Source organism: Leuciscus leuciscus (assembly GCF_965113295.1).
Source record: "Leuciscus leuciscus genome assembly, chromosome: 21".
Classification (NCBI taxonomy): Eukaryota; Metazoa; Chordata; class Actinopteri; order Cypriniformes; family Leuciscidae; genus Leuciscus; species Leuciscus leuciscus.
This window is the reverse complement of record NC_138745.1, coordinates 33,826,342-33,844,714: the sequence shown is the minus strand read 5'-3', so window position 1 is coordinate 33,844,714 and position 18,373 is coordinate 33,826,342. Positions and strand designations below refer to the sequence as shown.

The window sequence follows — 18,373 nt, the reverse complement described above, 5'->3', positions numbered from 1 at the left end:
ACACATATATATATATAATCTCACAGTTCAGACGACTTTTCTCACAATTGCAAGTTTACTTTTTCTCTAAGAATTGTGAGATCAATTCACAATTCTGAGAAAAAGTCAGAATTGCCAGATGACGTAAACTTGCAATTGCTAGATGATAAGTCAGAATTTTGAAATAAAAAGTTGCAACAAAAAAAAGCTCCCTACCCTGGAACATGTCAGAAGTAAATCAAAACAATGATATGGTAAAGCAAATCCAATGCTAGAAAAGGTCAGACAGAGAAAAAGCGTAAAAATAATATTGTTGTGTGGAGTGTGTGGTTTGTATTCTTTTTGTTTATATATATTTCCAGTCATTCATGATGAAATGGAATCATTCACCTCCCATAGATCATGCGTCTGTTTAAGCCTGTGGTTGTGGGACCGAATCGCCTCAGATATATTTGTAATTCTTTTAATGCTCTTCCAGCCGCCTGCAGTCACGCGTCTCCCACCAGACATCCTGGGAACACAAAATAAATCGGCCATCTAAAGGCCAGTCGTCTCCTGCTAGTGTTGACATGCTGCTCCGCGGAGAGAAGCTTTGCCTTGTGAAATAGAAAACATCTTGCAATCTCCTCTCACTTTTGTATGCGTGCGGAGTCGTGCGAGCGCTGCCGGTTTATTCTGCCGTGCTTGGAATCACAGGCAGTGTGAAAACACCCGTCGAGAGCGCGCCGCAATTTGTCACCTTATCGCTCAAAGCAGATTTGAAAACGGCCCTGGGCATATTTCACTTCCAGTTCGCATTTCACTAATTGAGCAGCTGAAATATGTTCATGCAGGCAGGGAGCGCGTGTGTGTGTGTGTGTGTGTGTGTGTGTGTGTGTGTGTGTGTGTGTGTGTGTGTGTGTGTGTGTGTGTGTTCATGTTGTTCTATCCCGGTGGGGACTTCAACCTGAATGCACACAGACTCATAGGGACTCGTGTCACTGTGGGGACCTAAATTGAGATCCCCTCGAGGGAACAAGCTTATAAATCATACAGAATGAGTTTTTTGAAAATGTCAAAATGCAGAAAGTTTTGTGTGAGGAGTTGGTTTATGGGTAGTGTTAGTGTAAGAGGAGAGAATATACAGTTTGCACAGTATAAAAAAACATTGTGTCTATGGAGAGTAAGCACAAATATAGTAAACCAGACGTTTGTGTGTGCGTGTGTGTGTTTGTGTGTGCTTCTCTCAGGCTGTTTTCAGATAGGGTACTAGCACTCTGCATTGTACTCTTGAGAAATATGAAATATGAGCATGCATTGTTCAAAAATAAACACTTCAATTCCATGCATATTGGTCATTTAGTATCCCGTTCTGAGCGTTCCTCACACTCGCTCTCCCTGTCATGCGTGTAGGTGTTTGTGTGCACACAGTGGTGTGTCTGTCACTGTTCGCACAGACGCTGCGAGCGGAAACATATTGAAAGTGTTGTATGTGGGAGCAGATGATTGGCGCTGTCTTTATGGGAATGTGCAATAATTGAACGTTTCCAGACTGCCGAACGCCTCTGAATTACAGCCGATTTGGCTGTTTTGAGATTTGACGTTAAAGCTCTTAATAAATACAGAATGAGTTTCTCTGATTGATGAGATTGTGTGTTTAGTCTCATTTCACAGTGTTTTAATCAAATCCCTGTATTCATGGATGGCGATTGAATGTTCTACACCAGTGGCTCTCAGCTGGTTTTGCATTAGGACTCTATCATACATCCCAACTTCCCACCAAAAGTAGTAAAATACACTGCCTTGACATTAAACATACTGTATTAAAATAGATTAATGTGTATGAATGTTGTCATTAAGTGCAATATAATTAATAGGCTATTTCTTTTTTCTTTTCTTTTTTTTTTTACCTTTTACGTTTTGTTAAGCTTTTGAGGGCATGTCACACAATTTGTACATTAATATATCTTTAATTTGACTACCAAGATACAGATTAAAACACAATACAGTCGTGATTTAATGCGAAGAATGAGAAGCCCTTTTTCCCTCTCTAAGCCTGTTTTTACTCTCAGAGCTATGCTCGAATATATGGATACTTGCATTTTTTTTTATTTGCATTTAGAATTGCAATGAATAAAATATGCAGAACCACTAATGTAGATGTCCTTCTGATGATGCTGTAGTTCTGTCGAGTATCATCAGTTTGCTTTAACGCATTATGCAATTCTTTTATCGTTTCATATGTTATCAAAACATATGTTAAAGTCTTCTAGTCATGCTTCACTGAAGTCAGACACTCCAGATGTCTTTTGAGTGTTTTTTCTATGTAAACACTGCTGTTGTAAATCATATCTCAGTGTGTTAGTGCTCATCTATGGCCTACATGTATTCAGTTTTTGTTGTATTTCTGTGTATTTATTCAGTCTGAAGTGTTAATTAAATTGTACTTTTTTAGAAAATGTGATGCTTTGAAATTCATACCATGCTAATAATATTCATAGATTAGTACGGCAAGGACAGAAAAATAAATCAGGTCGTCAAAATCAATCAGGAAAGGAATGTTTCATGTGGAGATCAAAATGTGTATTGTTTTTCAGAATAAGATGTTCATCTATCGGGGGAAGGAGTATGAGCGGTGGGAGGATTTTGTGGCGAGACTGCTGACTCAGTTCCCCAATGCTGAGAAGATGAAGACCACCAGCCCCCCCAGCGAGGACATCAGGAGCTCCTCAGGACAGTGTATCCTTGACCGTCACTCACAGCGCACTCAACACATTCCTCCTGTTTTACTTCAAATCTCCAAACTGTCCATTGTATTGTTTCTTAGTTTGATTCCAACAGACATTCAGTGTTTCACAGTGAAACCCATCCTTGAACTACCACCCAAGTTTCAGAACAAACCCGTATCAGAGCAGATTGTGAGGTGAGACAGTCTGTCTGTCTGTCTGTCTGTCTGTCTATTAGTTTGTCTGTCTGTCTATCTGTAACACTCTGTTCTATCTGTTTGTCTGCATATTCAGATTAATCTGTCCATCTATATTGTCTATATTGTTTTGTCTGTCTTATCATTTTGTCTGTCTATCTATCTATCTATCTATCTATCTATCTATCTATCTATCTATCTGTCTGTGTCTGTCTCTATCTATCTGTCTGTCTGTCTCTCGATCTCTATCTATCTTTCTATATATCTGTCTGTCTGTCTGTCTCTCTATCTCTCTCTCTCTATCTATCTGTCTGTCTGTGTCTGTCTGTCTGTCTCTCTATCTCTCTCTATCTCTCTCTCTATCTATCTCTCTATCTATCTGTCTGTCTATCTATCTATCTATCTATCTACCTACCTACCTATCTGTCTGTCTGACTTTCTATCTGTCTATCTATCTATCTATCTGTCTATCTGTCTATCTATCTATCTATCTGTCTGTCTGTCTGTCTGTGTCTGTCTCTATCTATCTGTCTGTCTGTCTGTCTCTCTATCTCTCTCTCTCTCTATCTTTCTATCTATCTGTCTGTCTGTCTGTCTCTCTATCTCTCTCTCTATCTCTCTATCTATCTGTCTGTCTGTCTGTGTCTGTCTGTCTCTCTATCTCTCTCTATGTCTCTCTCTATCTATCTATCTGTCTGTCTATCTATCTATCTATCATCTATCTATCTATCTACCTACCTATCTGTCTGTCTGACTTTCTATCTGTCTATCTATCTGTCTGTCTATCTATCTATCTATCTATCTATCTATCTATCTATCTATCTATCTATCTATCTATCTATCTATCTATCTATCTATCTATCTATCTATCTATCAATTAAATTCAAAATTGCTTTATTGGCATGACTGTAAATAATATAATATTGCCAAAGCTTGGAGTACATAGAATAATAATAAAAACATTAAAATAATAGAAGAAAATATTATAACATAACTTAAATTAAAATAAAATTTGTAATAAATTAGAACATGTATATGTCTATCTATCGTTCTATCTATCTCTCTCTCTGTCTATCTATGTATCTCTCTATCTATCTATAATCTCTCTCTATCTGACTGTCTGTCTGTCTATCTCTATCTGTCTGTCTATCTATCATTCTATCTATCTCTCTGTCTATCTATCGATCGATCTATAATCTCTCTCTACCTGTCTGTCTGTATATATATATGTCTGTCTGTCTATCTCTATCTGTTTGTCTGTCTATATGTCTGTCTATCTCTATATGTCTGTCTGTCTATCTCTCTCTATCTGTCTATATATCTGTCTGTCTGACTGTAACAATGTTCTAAATGTCTGTCTGCATATTCAGATTTAATCTGACTGTTCGTCTGTATTGTTTTCTTATTTATCTGTCTGTCTCTCTGTCTGTCTGTAATGTTCTATTTCTGTCTGCATATTTACATGCAATTTGTCTGTCTGTCACATAGTTTTTTTTTCTTTTTTTTTCTGTCTGTCACATTATTTTTCATCTGTCTGCCTAACTACTGACCTGTGTGCGCGTGTGCACGTGTGCGCGTGTGTGCGTGTGTGTGTGTGCGCGTGTGCGCGTGTGTGCGTGTGTGCGCGCGCGTGCGTGCATGTGTGTGCGCGTGTGTGCACGTGTGTGCACGTGTGTGCACGTGTGTGCGTGTGTGCGTGTGTGCGTGTGTGCGTGTGTGTGTGTGTGTGTGTGTATAGACGGGTCAGTAAACCGGCGGGCAGATCTCTGGGGTTTGTGTGTTTCAGAGCGACTCACCCAGCTGATTAAAATGGAAATGTGCAGTGAGCAAACCGTGCTTGACCTTACTACACTCCTCTGTGCTTTAATAAATCACACACACACACACACACACACACCTGCAGTGGAAGCATAAGTCTGTTTCAGGCTGAATCAGTGCCACGGGGTAAACAGTGGCGTTATCACTGATCTCGATAAAGCGCCGGAGGCAGCTTACCGCAGCCAATCAGAGCCGCCACTGAGCATGAAAAGTAATTAAAACTCACTATTTACCCACAATTCTGAGTAAATATGCATCAGAGCCAAAGATCACATGACAGGGTGTGATTTCTATGAGCTTACTGGAGTGTGAACATAAAGAGGAGCTTAAGGGGGGGTGACTTCTCCCGTGTTACAATTGACGTTTATTTGTCTGTTTCTCCTCTTCCAGCCATGTCTCTGCTCTCATGCCCAGGGATGGATCTCTCCCCTACAGCTAATACATTTGTAAATATTTTAACTGGTTATCTGTGTCCTTTTAAATCCAATTTGAATCTGTTCATAGCCCAGTCCAGAGGCAGGACTCTAGGCATGTTAGCGTCACCATGCTAATTTAAGGTGCGCTGCACATGTCTCAATGCAACTGGAATATTCAGACTTGGACAATCTGCTGTATTTCAGTGTATTTGTGAACTGGGAAGGTCAAATTGTCTACTTTTTTTTTTTGGTTACCATTTGGCTACCCTTATATTGGTGAAAACAATCACAATTCTGAAATATTCTCAAAATATCTGTTTTTATGTTCCAAAGAACATTTTTCATGTTTCATTTTTCATGGGTGTGAACTGTTACTTTAATGATCCATCCATTGATTCGTTCATTGACTCTTTCTGTAGGTGGTGAACAGTAAGTGACTTTTAATATTGTTATGCAGTTGTGCTTTCAGAAATCAGAAATAGCATGTAGGCTGTACTATTGAATCATTTTCTCAACAGATACATCAGTGAAATTAGTCATATTACCCTTTGATATAATTTAAATGTCGGGAAATCTATTGAGAGACTGAAAAATAGTGTTTTTAAGCATTTTCTCCACGAATGACAATGCAGAGCTCTTTTCCTTTTCTCTGTTTTGTCAACTGCTGAGCTTCATTTTTCAGACATCGGTAATAGCCAAGATAAATTAATTATGAGTTTCACTTCCACTGCTGGGAAAACTACTTATCCGTTTTGATCAATGTGCACAAAAGCACTGCATTTCCAACAGGCTACTCACAACTGAAGTCATGTTAATTGTGTACAGTCATCAGTCATTTACCGCTCGTTCATCTCTCAGTGTTTTGTTCAGACTCAAAACATCATTTCATTCACTGTCAGGCGTATTTGTTCAGTAGGTTTGTCCAATCAATGCTATGCTCTTTCACAGGCAGCTCTATAATGCTGTTTATTCCTGTTACAGTCAGTCTGTTAATGCAGAAAATCCCAACCAAAGCTGACACACGCTTTACAAAGGGTGAACTTGCAGGTCCCAACAGAATCAGAGGACTTTTAAATAGCATTTTCATGGCAGATATTTTTTTTTGTGGGGGGGGGGGTGGAAATCTGCTGAATTCTGCATAATGCATGTAGATGGTAACATTTGTTAAACTGAGTTAAGGCTCTACTACACTTTGTAGTCAAATTAGCCCAAAGTATGTAGTCAACACAGATGGGAGAGACCTTTGTGAATGATGGGTCATGGAAGTAAACAAGAAAGATTTACTCAGGTTAAAGATGAATTCAAAAACACTCATCATTCAAGACCAAAATACGACTTTCCAACACGACTCTTCAACGACGTCCTTGATGGTGCACAGTTGTTGATTTTAGTGTTTGTATCGTTGTCAGACCCTCTTACAAGCCTCTTGATCCAATGCAACCCTCTCAAAAGCCCCAGGTGCTCTGAAAATGAATCACTGACCTTGGTTCTCGTTTTACCTTTCAGCTTTTACACCGTGAATGAGGTCCAAAAGTTCCAGTATTCGCGGCCGGTCCGGAAAGGAGAGAAAGATCCCGACAATGAGTTTGCAGTGAGATTCTCTTTGCTTTTCTATGCCTGAAACATTTCTCCTTTTGTTATTCCACTCAATGCATGTGAAAAGTGCTCTGCGGTTCCTTAATTTAGAAGAACTGTTTTTCTAATGGCCAGTTTTCTAAAAACCCTTTTTAAGATGGATTCAGGAGAGCTCACGCTGAGATAGTACAGCAAGATATCAAACCTGAGAACACTGCACCATTATGCTAAAACATAAAGTCTGTCCCACCTCCACCCCACTTACATCTGCTATTGGTAAACATCCATTAAAATCCAGTAAATGGAGGATTAAATTGAAGGAAAAAAACAGCGTCTGTAAGAATGTAGGAATGAGTTGCGGCCACTCTTTACCTGAAATGTGGCCTTTTGCTAAAAGCTTTCATTTTGTTAAATGTTCACTTAATGTTTTTTTTTTTCTTTTTTTCCCCATTCCTCCAAAAGAACATGTGGATTGAAAGAACGACTTACGTAACCGCCTATAAGCTGCCTGGCATCCTGCGCTGGTTTGAAGTGGTGTCTGCCTCACCGGTGAGTACGCCAGGTTTAGCATCCAGTGTTTCATAAAATCACACTTCTTGGTTTTTTGATGGTTTGAAAGAAAAGGTGCCTGTCTCACTTTACCTTGAATGAACTCTGATACAGTAGATTTGACCTGTCTCACTCTCACTGCGCTCTTGCACAACATATACCTGTACAATATATTCTAAAGTAGACCTTACCTGTCTTACTCTCGCCATATTTGAGTATGAAAGACCTCACATGTCTTACGATTTATGAATCTGGGCCTCATCAGTCAACAATCTGATAAAGTAGACGCGTCTCACACTCACCACACTCCATTACAGCAAGACGTGACCTGTCTCTCTTTCTCTTTCCATCATGCTATTCTGATGAGGTCGTCCTCAATCTGTCCAGCGCTGAGGGAATCATGGTTATGTGTGCTGACTCGCTCCATGCAAATATTTTGCAGTATAGTGCCTGGCAGGAGAGCGGCTCTGGCATCATGTGATACCCAGATTGGATGCCCTGGTGTTTATCCGTTCAAATTTGCACTGTCTCTTTTTAGCTCTTCTTCTCACCATCTCACCGCACACTTTTTTCTGGCGCTTCACGTGTGCTTTCGTTCTCATTAGCCTCCCTGGCACGAGTTTCCCGAGATAGACACATCAGAGCATCTGTCTCTCGCAGATTGATTTCGGATCCTGTCACAGATGCATTATGTGTGACGGATCTGGAGCCAGAAATTCCTTTATTGCCGAAGAGAACGTGTTAACCCATTCATTAGTACATCGGTAAACAGTTCAGTGTGGAATATGAGGCATAATTTGACTTGAAAACCTGCTCGTGTTGTTTCACTGCTCATTAGTGGAGTTTGCTTGTTGGATTTCAACTTTGGTTGTTGCATAACAATAATGTGTTCGACAGCTGGTTAAAGTAAGAGTCATCGTTTGCTGCTCTGCCTAGTGAATGTTTTCTGCTTGGCATTTGTGTAAATTCGTTCTGCCTGTTTAGTGTCATTTTTAGTCAAAGTAATTTTTTTGTAAATCACCCTTTGTTGGTAACTATTCTCTGAAAATGATATTTTTATGTTTCTGTCTGCAGGAGGAAATCAGTCCTCTTGAAAATGCTATGGAGACCATGCAACTGACCAATGAGAAAATCAGCAACATGGTCCAGCGCCACCTTAACGACCCCAGCCTTCCCATCAACCCCCTCTCTATGCTCCTCAACGGCATCGTGGACCCAGCTGTCATGGGCGGCTTTACTAATTATGAGAAGGTATGAGATTATTCTGGTAATTATTGCCAAATTGTGTGACGGCACAAAGATTAAACACAGTGAATCAACTTGATTGTGAAAACTATTTTAACCATTCCATATCATACACTGCCATTCAAATTTTTGTGGATCAGTAAATTCTGCAATATTGTGAAATATTATTTATAGTTTAAAATAAGTGTTTTCTATTGTAATATATTTTACAATGTAATTTATTCCTGTGATCAAAGCTGAATTTTCAGCATCATTACTTCCTTTAGAAATCATTATAATATGATGATTTGATGCTCAAGAAGCATTTCTGATTATTATCAATGTAAATTTTGTACAGTAGTTAATGGGTTTTAGGTGTTTTGTTTGTTTGTTTATACTTATAGTTATTGTTTTATGATCTATAGGCCTTTTTCACGGAGAAATACATACAGGATCATCCCAGTGACCAGGAGAAGATTGAAAGGCTGAAGGATTTGATTGCCTGGCAGGTAATGATATATAATGGGCTCAAATCTTAAGGTGTTTGCCATGATTTTGCTGGTGATTATAATATAAAGCAAATTTTTTATGCATTTTTTTATTTGACCATTAAGTTCTCCGACAGCTTTCTTGTCATGTGAAGTATAAGAGTGTTGCGTTTTATTATTTTAATAACATGTCTGATTTAAAGTTCAGTTGTAGAATCCCGTTACCATTGGTATATTTGATGTATTTTCTTTGATCAATTCAAGCTATCCTTTTCAAAGAATGCTGTATATATATATTTTTTTTTTTTCATAACCATAACTTTTTTCACAAGTTTTCATAACTAGCATGCACAATGTGAGATCACAGTTCTTCAGAAGATCTTAAAGCATCTGTCATGCAGTATAAATATCAAGCGTGAGTTTTTATTTAAAGGAAAGTCTCCCGGGGATATACTGATGTACTTCCACATGTTGGGTTGAAGCAGCACGTGTCTGGTGCTGCAAACTGACTTTATCATCACATCTAAAGTCTTTTATCTCTCTTCACTCAGTTAAAACAGTGGTAATGGTTACAGGGCAGAGGAACACATCAAATCCTCCTGTCGCCTTGTCCGTGAGATTGTGTATTGTGTATGTGTGAGATAGAGATCTACTGAAGATGATCTTGACGCTGATGAAGTTTCATTTGTAGCTGTTTAATGGGGAATGCATTCCGATGATTTTCATCTCTCCGAAACAACATCTGTAATGCCTAAGGAATAATTCATGTGTGCATTATTTATCTAATAATAAATGACCCGGAGTCAATTAATCTGCTTATACTACTATTACCATGCGTCAAGACATTGTTCAGATGTTTTATTTCAAGACATTTGTCAGGTTTTTGTCCTTTAAAACGCTCTTGTGTGTAGGACTAATTTCTTACGCATTTCATCACAAGCCTCCGATGCTAATTCCAAAATGTAATTTTAGAGATAGTAACAAAGGGCCTGAGCCATTGATAAACAGACTAATGGAGAGTGATTGATAGATTGATAGTGTCTCTCAACAGTGTTAGGAAGCAGAGTCTCTACTAATCGCAAAGCTGTAAGTTTAACTGCTTCAAAAACAGCAAAGTCACTACCTCGACATTAAGGGGCTGTTTACATCTGGCCACTTCATGCGTTTTCTCAGATCGGATAGCTATTCGATCGTGAAAAGACCAGGTGTAAATGCCCTCCGAAACGCATTCGAGACGGATTTGAATCCGATCACTCAAACCACTTCAGGAGGAGGTCTGGGCCACTTTCCAGACAAAACTAGACAAGTGTAAATGCATCTGGTTGTTGAAACCACATATGTAAATTGTACTTCTCCCAAAAATGCAAAAAAAATATATAAACATGTGAAAGCGTGTTATAGGCTAAATGTAGTGTTATAGCCAGATATGACGACGCTACTGGAACACGCATCATCGCAGATGAGAAGCTGAGCATCTATTCATTAAGCCAACGTGCAAACTATCGCAAATCAGAGTGAAAGTAAGTCGCAGACGCTTAACACACAATCATCATCATTAAAAGTAAAGAAACGAAATGATCTTACCTGGGCTGTTGCCGCTGTCTCTTATTGCGGGCTTTGATTTTGAAATTTTAGCTGATGATCAATAAAATGCAGCTCATATCTGTTGCTTTCGGTGACTTGCACTCCATTTAAACGGATTTGAATCCGTTTCGCAAAAACACATTTATGTGACCAGGTGTAAATGGAATTGTTTTGATGAATCAGATAGCAATCCGATCTGAGACAACGCATGAAGTGGCCAGGTGTAAACAGCCCCTAAGTGTGCATCTATATGGAAGAGAGAACGGGAGAAAAGGAGTGTGCTTTCCATTGATAATGAAATGCAATTTTGTGGTGAAAACGTGTAAATAGTTTGCATTTGTATCATATTGTTCGCTATATTTATTGGCTTGTTGGTCAGTGTCATTGTCAGGTTTTTGTTCTTTTGTCGTTGTAGGCTGTAAAGACCTTTGAAATAACCGAAACCAGTTGGCGACATGATATGGAACTGTAATGCGGTCAAGACCTGACTGGAACTACTTTAGCTGTGTGTTTACTGGAAAATAATTGCTCACCTTAGAATGTTTGGCATCCAATCAGAATCAAGCTTTCAACAGCCCCCTAACATAAAGCACAATGACAGCACTCACTGGTTCCTCTTTTTGACATTTTTTTTCTGAATTAAACAGATTTTCACATATTATTCTCCTCTTCACACCACTTTTATCGTATTAATAGAGATATTTTGGCCTCTAATGTATTGATTTTAGAGGGCTGGAAATGCATTGGTCAAATGGTGTGGGAACACAGATTTTACCAGAGAGCAGTGTTGTGTCTTCTGTTTGACTTTCACTTGTTTGACTGTCCTGTGTATGATGAATAGTCATCAGTCTGACCAGCTGTCCCAGCATTCAGGCGCGTGTCGTATATAGTTACTCTCAGTACATAAACGCTTCTGTTGCATAATGGTTATTGAAGGCTTGTTTGCTTTAGGGACGTGGACAGAAATGTAACGACACAGAGGCTGGTTTGTGGATGTATTTTCAGCTAGATGAAAAGAAAGACGGCCGTTGATGACACACATCTGAAGAGCTTTTCTATGAGCAGAACAGATGTGAGGTACTGATGTAATTCTACAGATAGTTTGTACCAGGAGGCCCATGGGACAGAAAACAAACCTGTCAAACTCTCTCTTATATACTTTCAACACTGCTTGTGTCTGTGTGTGTGTGTGTGTGTGTGTGTGTGTGTGTGTGTGTGTGTGTGTGTGTGTGTGTGTGTGTGTGTGTGTGTGTGTGTGTGTGTGTGTGTGTGTGTGTGTGTGTGTGTGTGTGTGTGTGTGTGTGTGTGTGTGTGTGTGTGTGTGTGTGTGTGCTGGACAAACTTGATTCTGTAGCTTCCTGTAATGTCGATAATGTGTGTAGAGATTCAATAACACTGTCTCATCTTGCAGGAGATGACAGCAAGCTTTTGAAGCTTTTGATTAGTTGTTAAACACCTAGGAAGAGTTCAAATATTCTATGAGACCAAGTACAATGTGTTTGACATCTCAAGCTAAATAAATAAATATTAGGCAATACTTCACATTAAGGTTCAGTTTGTTAACATTACATTAAGTATCATAAACTAACAGTGAACAAAAGATAATTTAGGTCAATGTTAATTTATGCAGTTGATCAATGTTAATTTGTGTTTGTAATAGATTTTCCTTTTTATGTCAGCATTTACCCCTATTTTTTATTTGTCATTATAGTATTTAAAAATGCACTTATAGAGAATAAAGACATCATAGACTACAAGCTTTTATTTTTCTATATTTGTTTATAACAGATTTGTTAATAAAGCAACAGAAGCTGGAGAAAAATACATTTTAAAATAAAACAAGGCATTTTTGATATTGTTTAGAAAAATGCTTGCAATGACACAGTAAAAGTCATTATTTACACATTAAAGAGAGACATAAAGGGACCATTTTGTAGAGCAACTCAAATGTATTTCTCACATGATAAAGGTAGTTTGATGATATTTGTTGAATGTATCAGTCTTGTTGTTTTTGACTATAATAACACTTTATTTTTCTCACGGATTCATGTCAGGTCAGGACATTTGCATCTGATGAGTTACAGCAGCTGTCATCCTGTCAGAGAATGAAATATGTCTCTCTTCCTTTGTCTTACCTGAGATGTGTTTTAAAGACGCAGATCTGCGCGTGTGCCGTGTTCCTCCACAAAGAGGGCGTCAAGCTGAGTTGCACAAATCAATTGTTGAGACGGCATGAAACAGTTTTTATCTTATCCTCCGTTTTCTCAGACATGCGTTGATGCCATCTTACCACAAATATCATTATTTACAGTATAAATTTGAATTGTTATAGATATATAGATATTGAATTATACAGATGATGAACATTAATGATGTAGAGTTTATGCAGCAGACATTAATTAAAAAACAAATACTTTAACTGTAGAGTTTGTGTTTGACAGCACATGAGGGACCGAAAGCCATATGGCAATCAATACGGCCTGTCCTGAAGGTAAAATGGGCCTTGCGTACATTTTTCACACACCGCTATCGATGCTCTGTCAAACCGGCTGACACAGAAGTCATGTAAACAGCGGTGAAAAGGCAGGACAATCCTCTTGCAGATTTGAGCTTTTGATTAAGCTTACTTGCACTTCTTTGTGCCGTTTGGGCCGACTGCCCTGGTCTCTTTTATTGGAGGCTCTGCTAATCTGTGTGAATGTGCTGCCCTCTCACAGAGCCAGAGCTGTTATTCACAGATGTCAGGTGCTGTTGTTTGTTCTTCTCCATTCATGTTAGCCTGTGTCCTTTGCACTGAGTAAACACACTTTACTGTAGCAGGTGCGGGAACTTCAGCTGGTAAGGTAACATGAGGACCTGGTGAGTTTAGAATGTTAATGACAAGCAATTCACAGTGGGAGTCCAGCGCTGTGTTGAAGGATTGTGCGGTGATGCATGTGACAAATGAAAGCACGCATTTCTCCATTGCCAGATATGTGCGGCTTGCATTGTCATAAACAGTGCAAAAACAATCACGTCCCACTTACTTAGGCCACATTTACACTGCAGGTCTTGATGCCCAATTCCGATTTGTTGAGTTTTTTTGTTTGTTGTTGGACTATATACATCTTTTTGATGTCCAGCTTACATCTGCTTTTAAAAGTGACCCATATCCGATATCTGCAAACACTAGACACTTGGCGAAACAAGCTAAGGTAGACGCACTGACCCGGAAAAGCTAAGGCCGAAAAGGAAGTAAAAACTGTGCGATTTGCAATGGACGCAGATTAAATGATAATACAAGCTTTTGCTTTCCTCTTCATCCTTAAAGATCGGCAAAACATTCGGCTGAGCCTTCGTCCTCCATTGCGCCATTGAGAAGAGTCATGTGATCGTGGTTGGTGTCCACCTGATGTGCTGACATTCACCACCATCGCTTTTTTAATGACGTACAACTTTGGAAATATCTAATCTGTCCACTTACATGACAGATGTAATGCACGTATCCGATTATTTCCACATGGGGCCTGAAACCGATCTGAGAATATCAGAATCTATGTGCTTTTTTCCTGCTTACACATCCGTGGGTCATATCCCATCTGTGCCACATTGGAGGAAAAAATCAGAATTGGGTCACTTGAACCAAGTAATGTAAATGTGTCGACACTTTCAGAAGAATTTAGTCTTGCACACGAGCTCCAGATGAACTCAGACAATCCCAGAGCACTTCACTCATAATAAGTGCATAAATGCTCCAATTTCACTTTTGCATAAATATATTTTTCTTTCACAGAGTCCTACACAATAATCTTAATATGCAGATGTGTCTGCTATCGTCATGAATAGAACAAGTACAACTGAACTAGTTGCAACCTCCTCAGAACAAATTTTATATACAGTGTATAGACTTATATATGACTTAAAAAATATATTTTTTTTTTATATAGAATAAAGATATAATAGACTACAAGCTTGAATCTATACATGCAAATATATTTTGAAAAACATTGGGAACCAAACAGCATTGAAGCCCAGTGACTTTCATTGTATGGAGAAAAACATATATCTTCTTAAATGAGAAGACAGTCAGTATTGGAACAACTTGAAGGTACAGTAGGTAAAAGATAGAAGCTTCATTTTTGTGTAGAGTATCGCTTTAACAACCACTTAGCAATGCCATTACAACCAGATAGCTCAAGTTTAAAAGAACATTTAGTAAGATGTATTGGTTAGAAGCCAATCCTAACCAAAGACACCTATATACAGTAAGATCAGCAAGGTCTTTAGGATTACTAAAAACTTCAAGCCATTCAAGCTATATATTTTACTCATGACCTTGGGTGTTTTTCAGCACCTTGTTCTATAATTTCTTACAGGCAAATGTTGCAACTGAAGGAAAGCATTGATGTGCTCTACCTTTGAGTGTTGAATTATTCATTCTGTGTCCATATGTGCTGATCTGTTTTATTTTCAGTCAAAGTTAGTGGATGAGGTGCATTTGTAGTTGTGTTTGTGTGATTTGGCAGCCTCCTTTTAAAGCAGTTTTGTTGCTATGCCGCCTACCCAGAATTCCGTCACTGTGATCATTTTATAAAGGTCTAGGTTTCCCTGGAGACACAAGCGCTGCTCTGTCTCTCTCTCTCGCTCTATCTGTCTATATCTCTGTCTCCTTCAGAAATTCCCTGCGGTGCTAACAACCCTTATTAAAGTGGGAATCCTCTGTCTCTCTCCTGTAATGTCATGACTGTTGGACTGCAGGAGGCTCAATGCACTTTGTGTCTGAACAAACTGTGCGTCTCTATATGAATTTTACATCCATATAATTGCGCAGTAAATTTGAAGAGGTTGTTTTATATTGTGAATCTAATCAGGGCTAAAGGGCGCCTTCGAATGAATTAGCATAAACTGTCTTCGTCTGCAATTGTTTTTTTCTTTCACGGCAGTTATGGTCATGTTAGTTAACTGTCAGTCAACGCAGGCCGTCAAACATGTTTACTAGTGGCGGAACTAATCTAGTCAATGCAAACACCTCAGCAACCGCATAGTAACAACTTGGCAACCATCCAGAGCACCGTAGCAATATTAAAATATATTCATAAGATACAGTTGATACAACAATGAGATACAATTACTTTCAAAGTTCAGTGCGTTTTTGCTTAAAACATTAACAAATATCTGCCAGAATCTGGTCAGAACAATAAATGTGTTTTCCCTTAGAATTAAACCGGTGTTTGTTCTTGTTTTAAGCAAAAAAACGAACTGAATTAGAGGTAGAAAATCCCTTTTCGCAGTGTAAACACCTCATCAGTTGTGCAGAGTATGTTTCTGTACTTTCAAAGGTAAAGCAAACAATTATTATACTTTTCTTTTGAGATGTCATTTCAAAAGTTTGAAGAGAAGCTTGATGTCTTTACTTTCATGGTTGATGAACATGTCAGAGAAAGTGCTTTTTTCCATTGCACTGCATTGCATCAGTTGAACGTGAACCTTGTTGGACTTAATTCAGAAATATCTCATCTTTATAGCTCTCTGATTTACTCTGACTTCATGCTCTCCTAATGTCTGGAGACAGCAACACTTCTCCTTGCAATTAGCTGAGCAGTTCTGTGTGTGTGTGTGTGTGTGTGTGTGTGTGTGTGTGTGTGTGTGTGTGTGTGTGTGTGTGTGTGTGTGTGTGTGTGTGTGTGTGTGTGTGTGTGTGTGTGTGTGTGTGTGTGTGTGTGTGTGTGTGTGTGTGTGTGTGTGTGTGTGTGTGTGTGTGTGTGTGTGTGTGTGTGTGTGTGTGTGTGTGTGTGTGTGTGTGTATCCGTCTGATGGTGGTGTATTATACTTCTCTCTTTTTATTCAGACTAGCAGGAGACTCTTTGAGTCGTAGACGAGAGAACGCAATGCTTTGTGTGATGAATGCTTGTGCACAAAGGTTTGTTTTAAATCCTGTGTAATATGATCCGACTTTTAATGTGGCTTGCAAATAAACCCAGCATTGGTATTTTAGTGGCTGTTTTCCTGTTTTATGTGTCTGTCAGACCAGAGATTTTATGTAGAAGACAGAAAATTGAACCTCAAAGTGATATTTCAGGCCGAGGTGAATCACTGCGCTTGATTCACAGGCAACTGAGAGGCTTCGGTAAATCAGTCCAGAAGACCCGCAGGTTATGTCTCACTCCATCATGGGTAGTAGGGGTGAGTCAGGCATAATAAACTACTAGTTGATTAGTAAGGTTGACTTTTGGGGTGAATGCTGTGATTTTTCTTAAAGGGGACCCATTATGCACTTTTACAGTCATGATGTTGTTTTTGGGCTCGACTAGAATAGGTTTTCATGCTTGAATGTAAAAAAAAAAAAAAACCACTTGTTTTTTCCACATATTTTCCATTGTTGCAGCTCCTCTCTTCCCAGTCTGTCAGTAACGCTCTGTTTAGTTCCTGTCGCTATGAAGCCCCTCCTTGAAAAGCACACTGTGCTCTGATTGGCCAAGTGCTTTGAGCGTGTTTGGAAAATGTCCCGTCCCTTACCATAACCGTGAGTTTCAACACACTACTAACTCAACCAGTATGGAGTTAATATTGTGCCATAATTAAACAAACAAATCCAGCATTTTGCAAACAAACTCGATCTGCTTTGCAAAGGAAAACTCGACTCTGATTAAATATAAATAAATGAGAAAATCGAGCCGAGAGATCTCATAAAAAGCCAAGTGTTTTCCTTTGCAAGTTTTCCTTTGCAAAGCAGATCGAGTTTGTTTGCAAAATGCTGGATTTGTTTAATTATGGCACAATGTTAACTCCATAAACCAGGCCCCGCCCCTTTATTCTGCGTATTAAATTATTTAAATGAGGATTTTTGTGACGTGTTCGTTCCGGGAAGAAAACTCAAGACTACAATGGAGGCGTTTCAGGGAGTTCAATGACACTGATATAGAGAATAACTTCCTTTGTGGAGTGACTTTGTGCTTTGGAACTTTACAGACCTTTTTCATGCTCAAACAGCAACATCAAACACTAAAGAAAGATGAACATGTTAACATCTTTGCTTTGTGTGTGTGTGTGTGTGCGTGTGCGTGTGTGTGTGCGCGCATCTCATTCAGATCCCGAACCTGGCTGAAGGAGTTCGTATCCACGGCGAGAAGGTGACGGAGGCCCTTCGACCGTTTCACGAGCGCTTGGAGGCGTGTTTCAAACAGCTCAAAGAGAAGGTGGAGAAACAGTACGGCGTCAGAACACTAGTGAGTCCAAACAGACACTCGCTTTCCAAACCATTCGAGCCAGAAACATCATGCATCATGTCTTCATCATTCATTCAGCCATAATCATCATCCATTATGTAGTCATCGCTCATCATTCATGCATTCAGCAATAATCATCAAAACATGGACGTTCCTCATCACAGCATTGACTCTTACCTCACAACACAAGCAGATCATATTCAGTAATCATTGATTTAATTGAACTACATATTCTGTGTCTGATTTATGTGTTGCATGTTTGTCTGCGTTTGTCATCCAGCCGGTGTTGGGACTTGGTTTCCACTCATGGTTTCTTCCTTACTATCTTATGACCCCGTTTTGACTTGCTCACTGGGGATAATAAGGCATTGTTATTGAAATATGCTGCTTTATAATGATAAGCTGCTTTATAATGAAATGTATTGTGAAAAGCTCTATATAAATTTTGAATTGAATAAAGTCATGGCAGCTATTAGATGATTATGGGTCATTGTGCAATTGCAGTGTTAAATGCTGCGAGTTGCTTTAATAGAGCTGTAAGTGTTGCTAATTTTAAAAATCTGTAAAAAAAGATAATGTACTTCATAATTCTACAGCATTACAATATATGCATGTAAAAACTAGTACAGTTAA

The 18,373-nt window shown here is 38.9% G+C and overlaps 1 protein-coding gene across 2 annotated transcripts in view; it reads left to right on the top strand.

Moving 5' to 3' along the window:
• dock1 (dedicator of cytokinesis 1) overlaps nt 1–18,373 on the top strand; it is a 245,900-nt gene that overhangs the window by 214,596 nt on the left and 12,931 nt on the right. For both annotated transcript variants that reach the window (XM_082151859.1, XM_082151858.1), the window contains exons 41-47: nt 2,556–2,697; nt 2,800–2,881; nt 6,622–6,706; nt 7,153–7,239; nt 8,314–8,490; nt 8,889–8,972; nt 17,603–17,740. In XM_082151859.1, the coding sequence (XP_082007985.1) occupies nt 2,556–2,697; nt 2,800–2,881; nt 6,622–6,706; nt 7,153–7,239; nt 8,314–8,490; nt 8,889–8,972; nt 17,603–17,740 (795 nt within the window). The remainder of the gene's footprint in view (nt 1–2,555; nt 2,698–2,799; nt 2,882–6,621; nt 6,707–7,152; nt 7,240–8,313; nt 8,491–8,888; nt 8,973–17,602; nt 17,741–18,373) is intronic.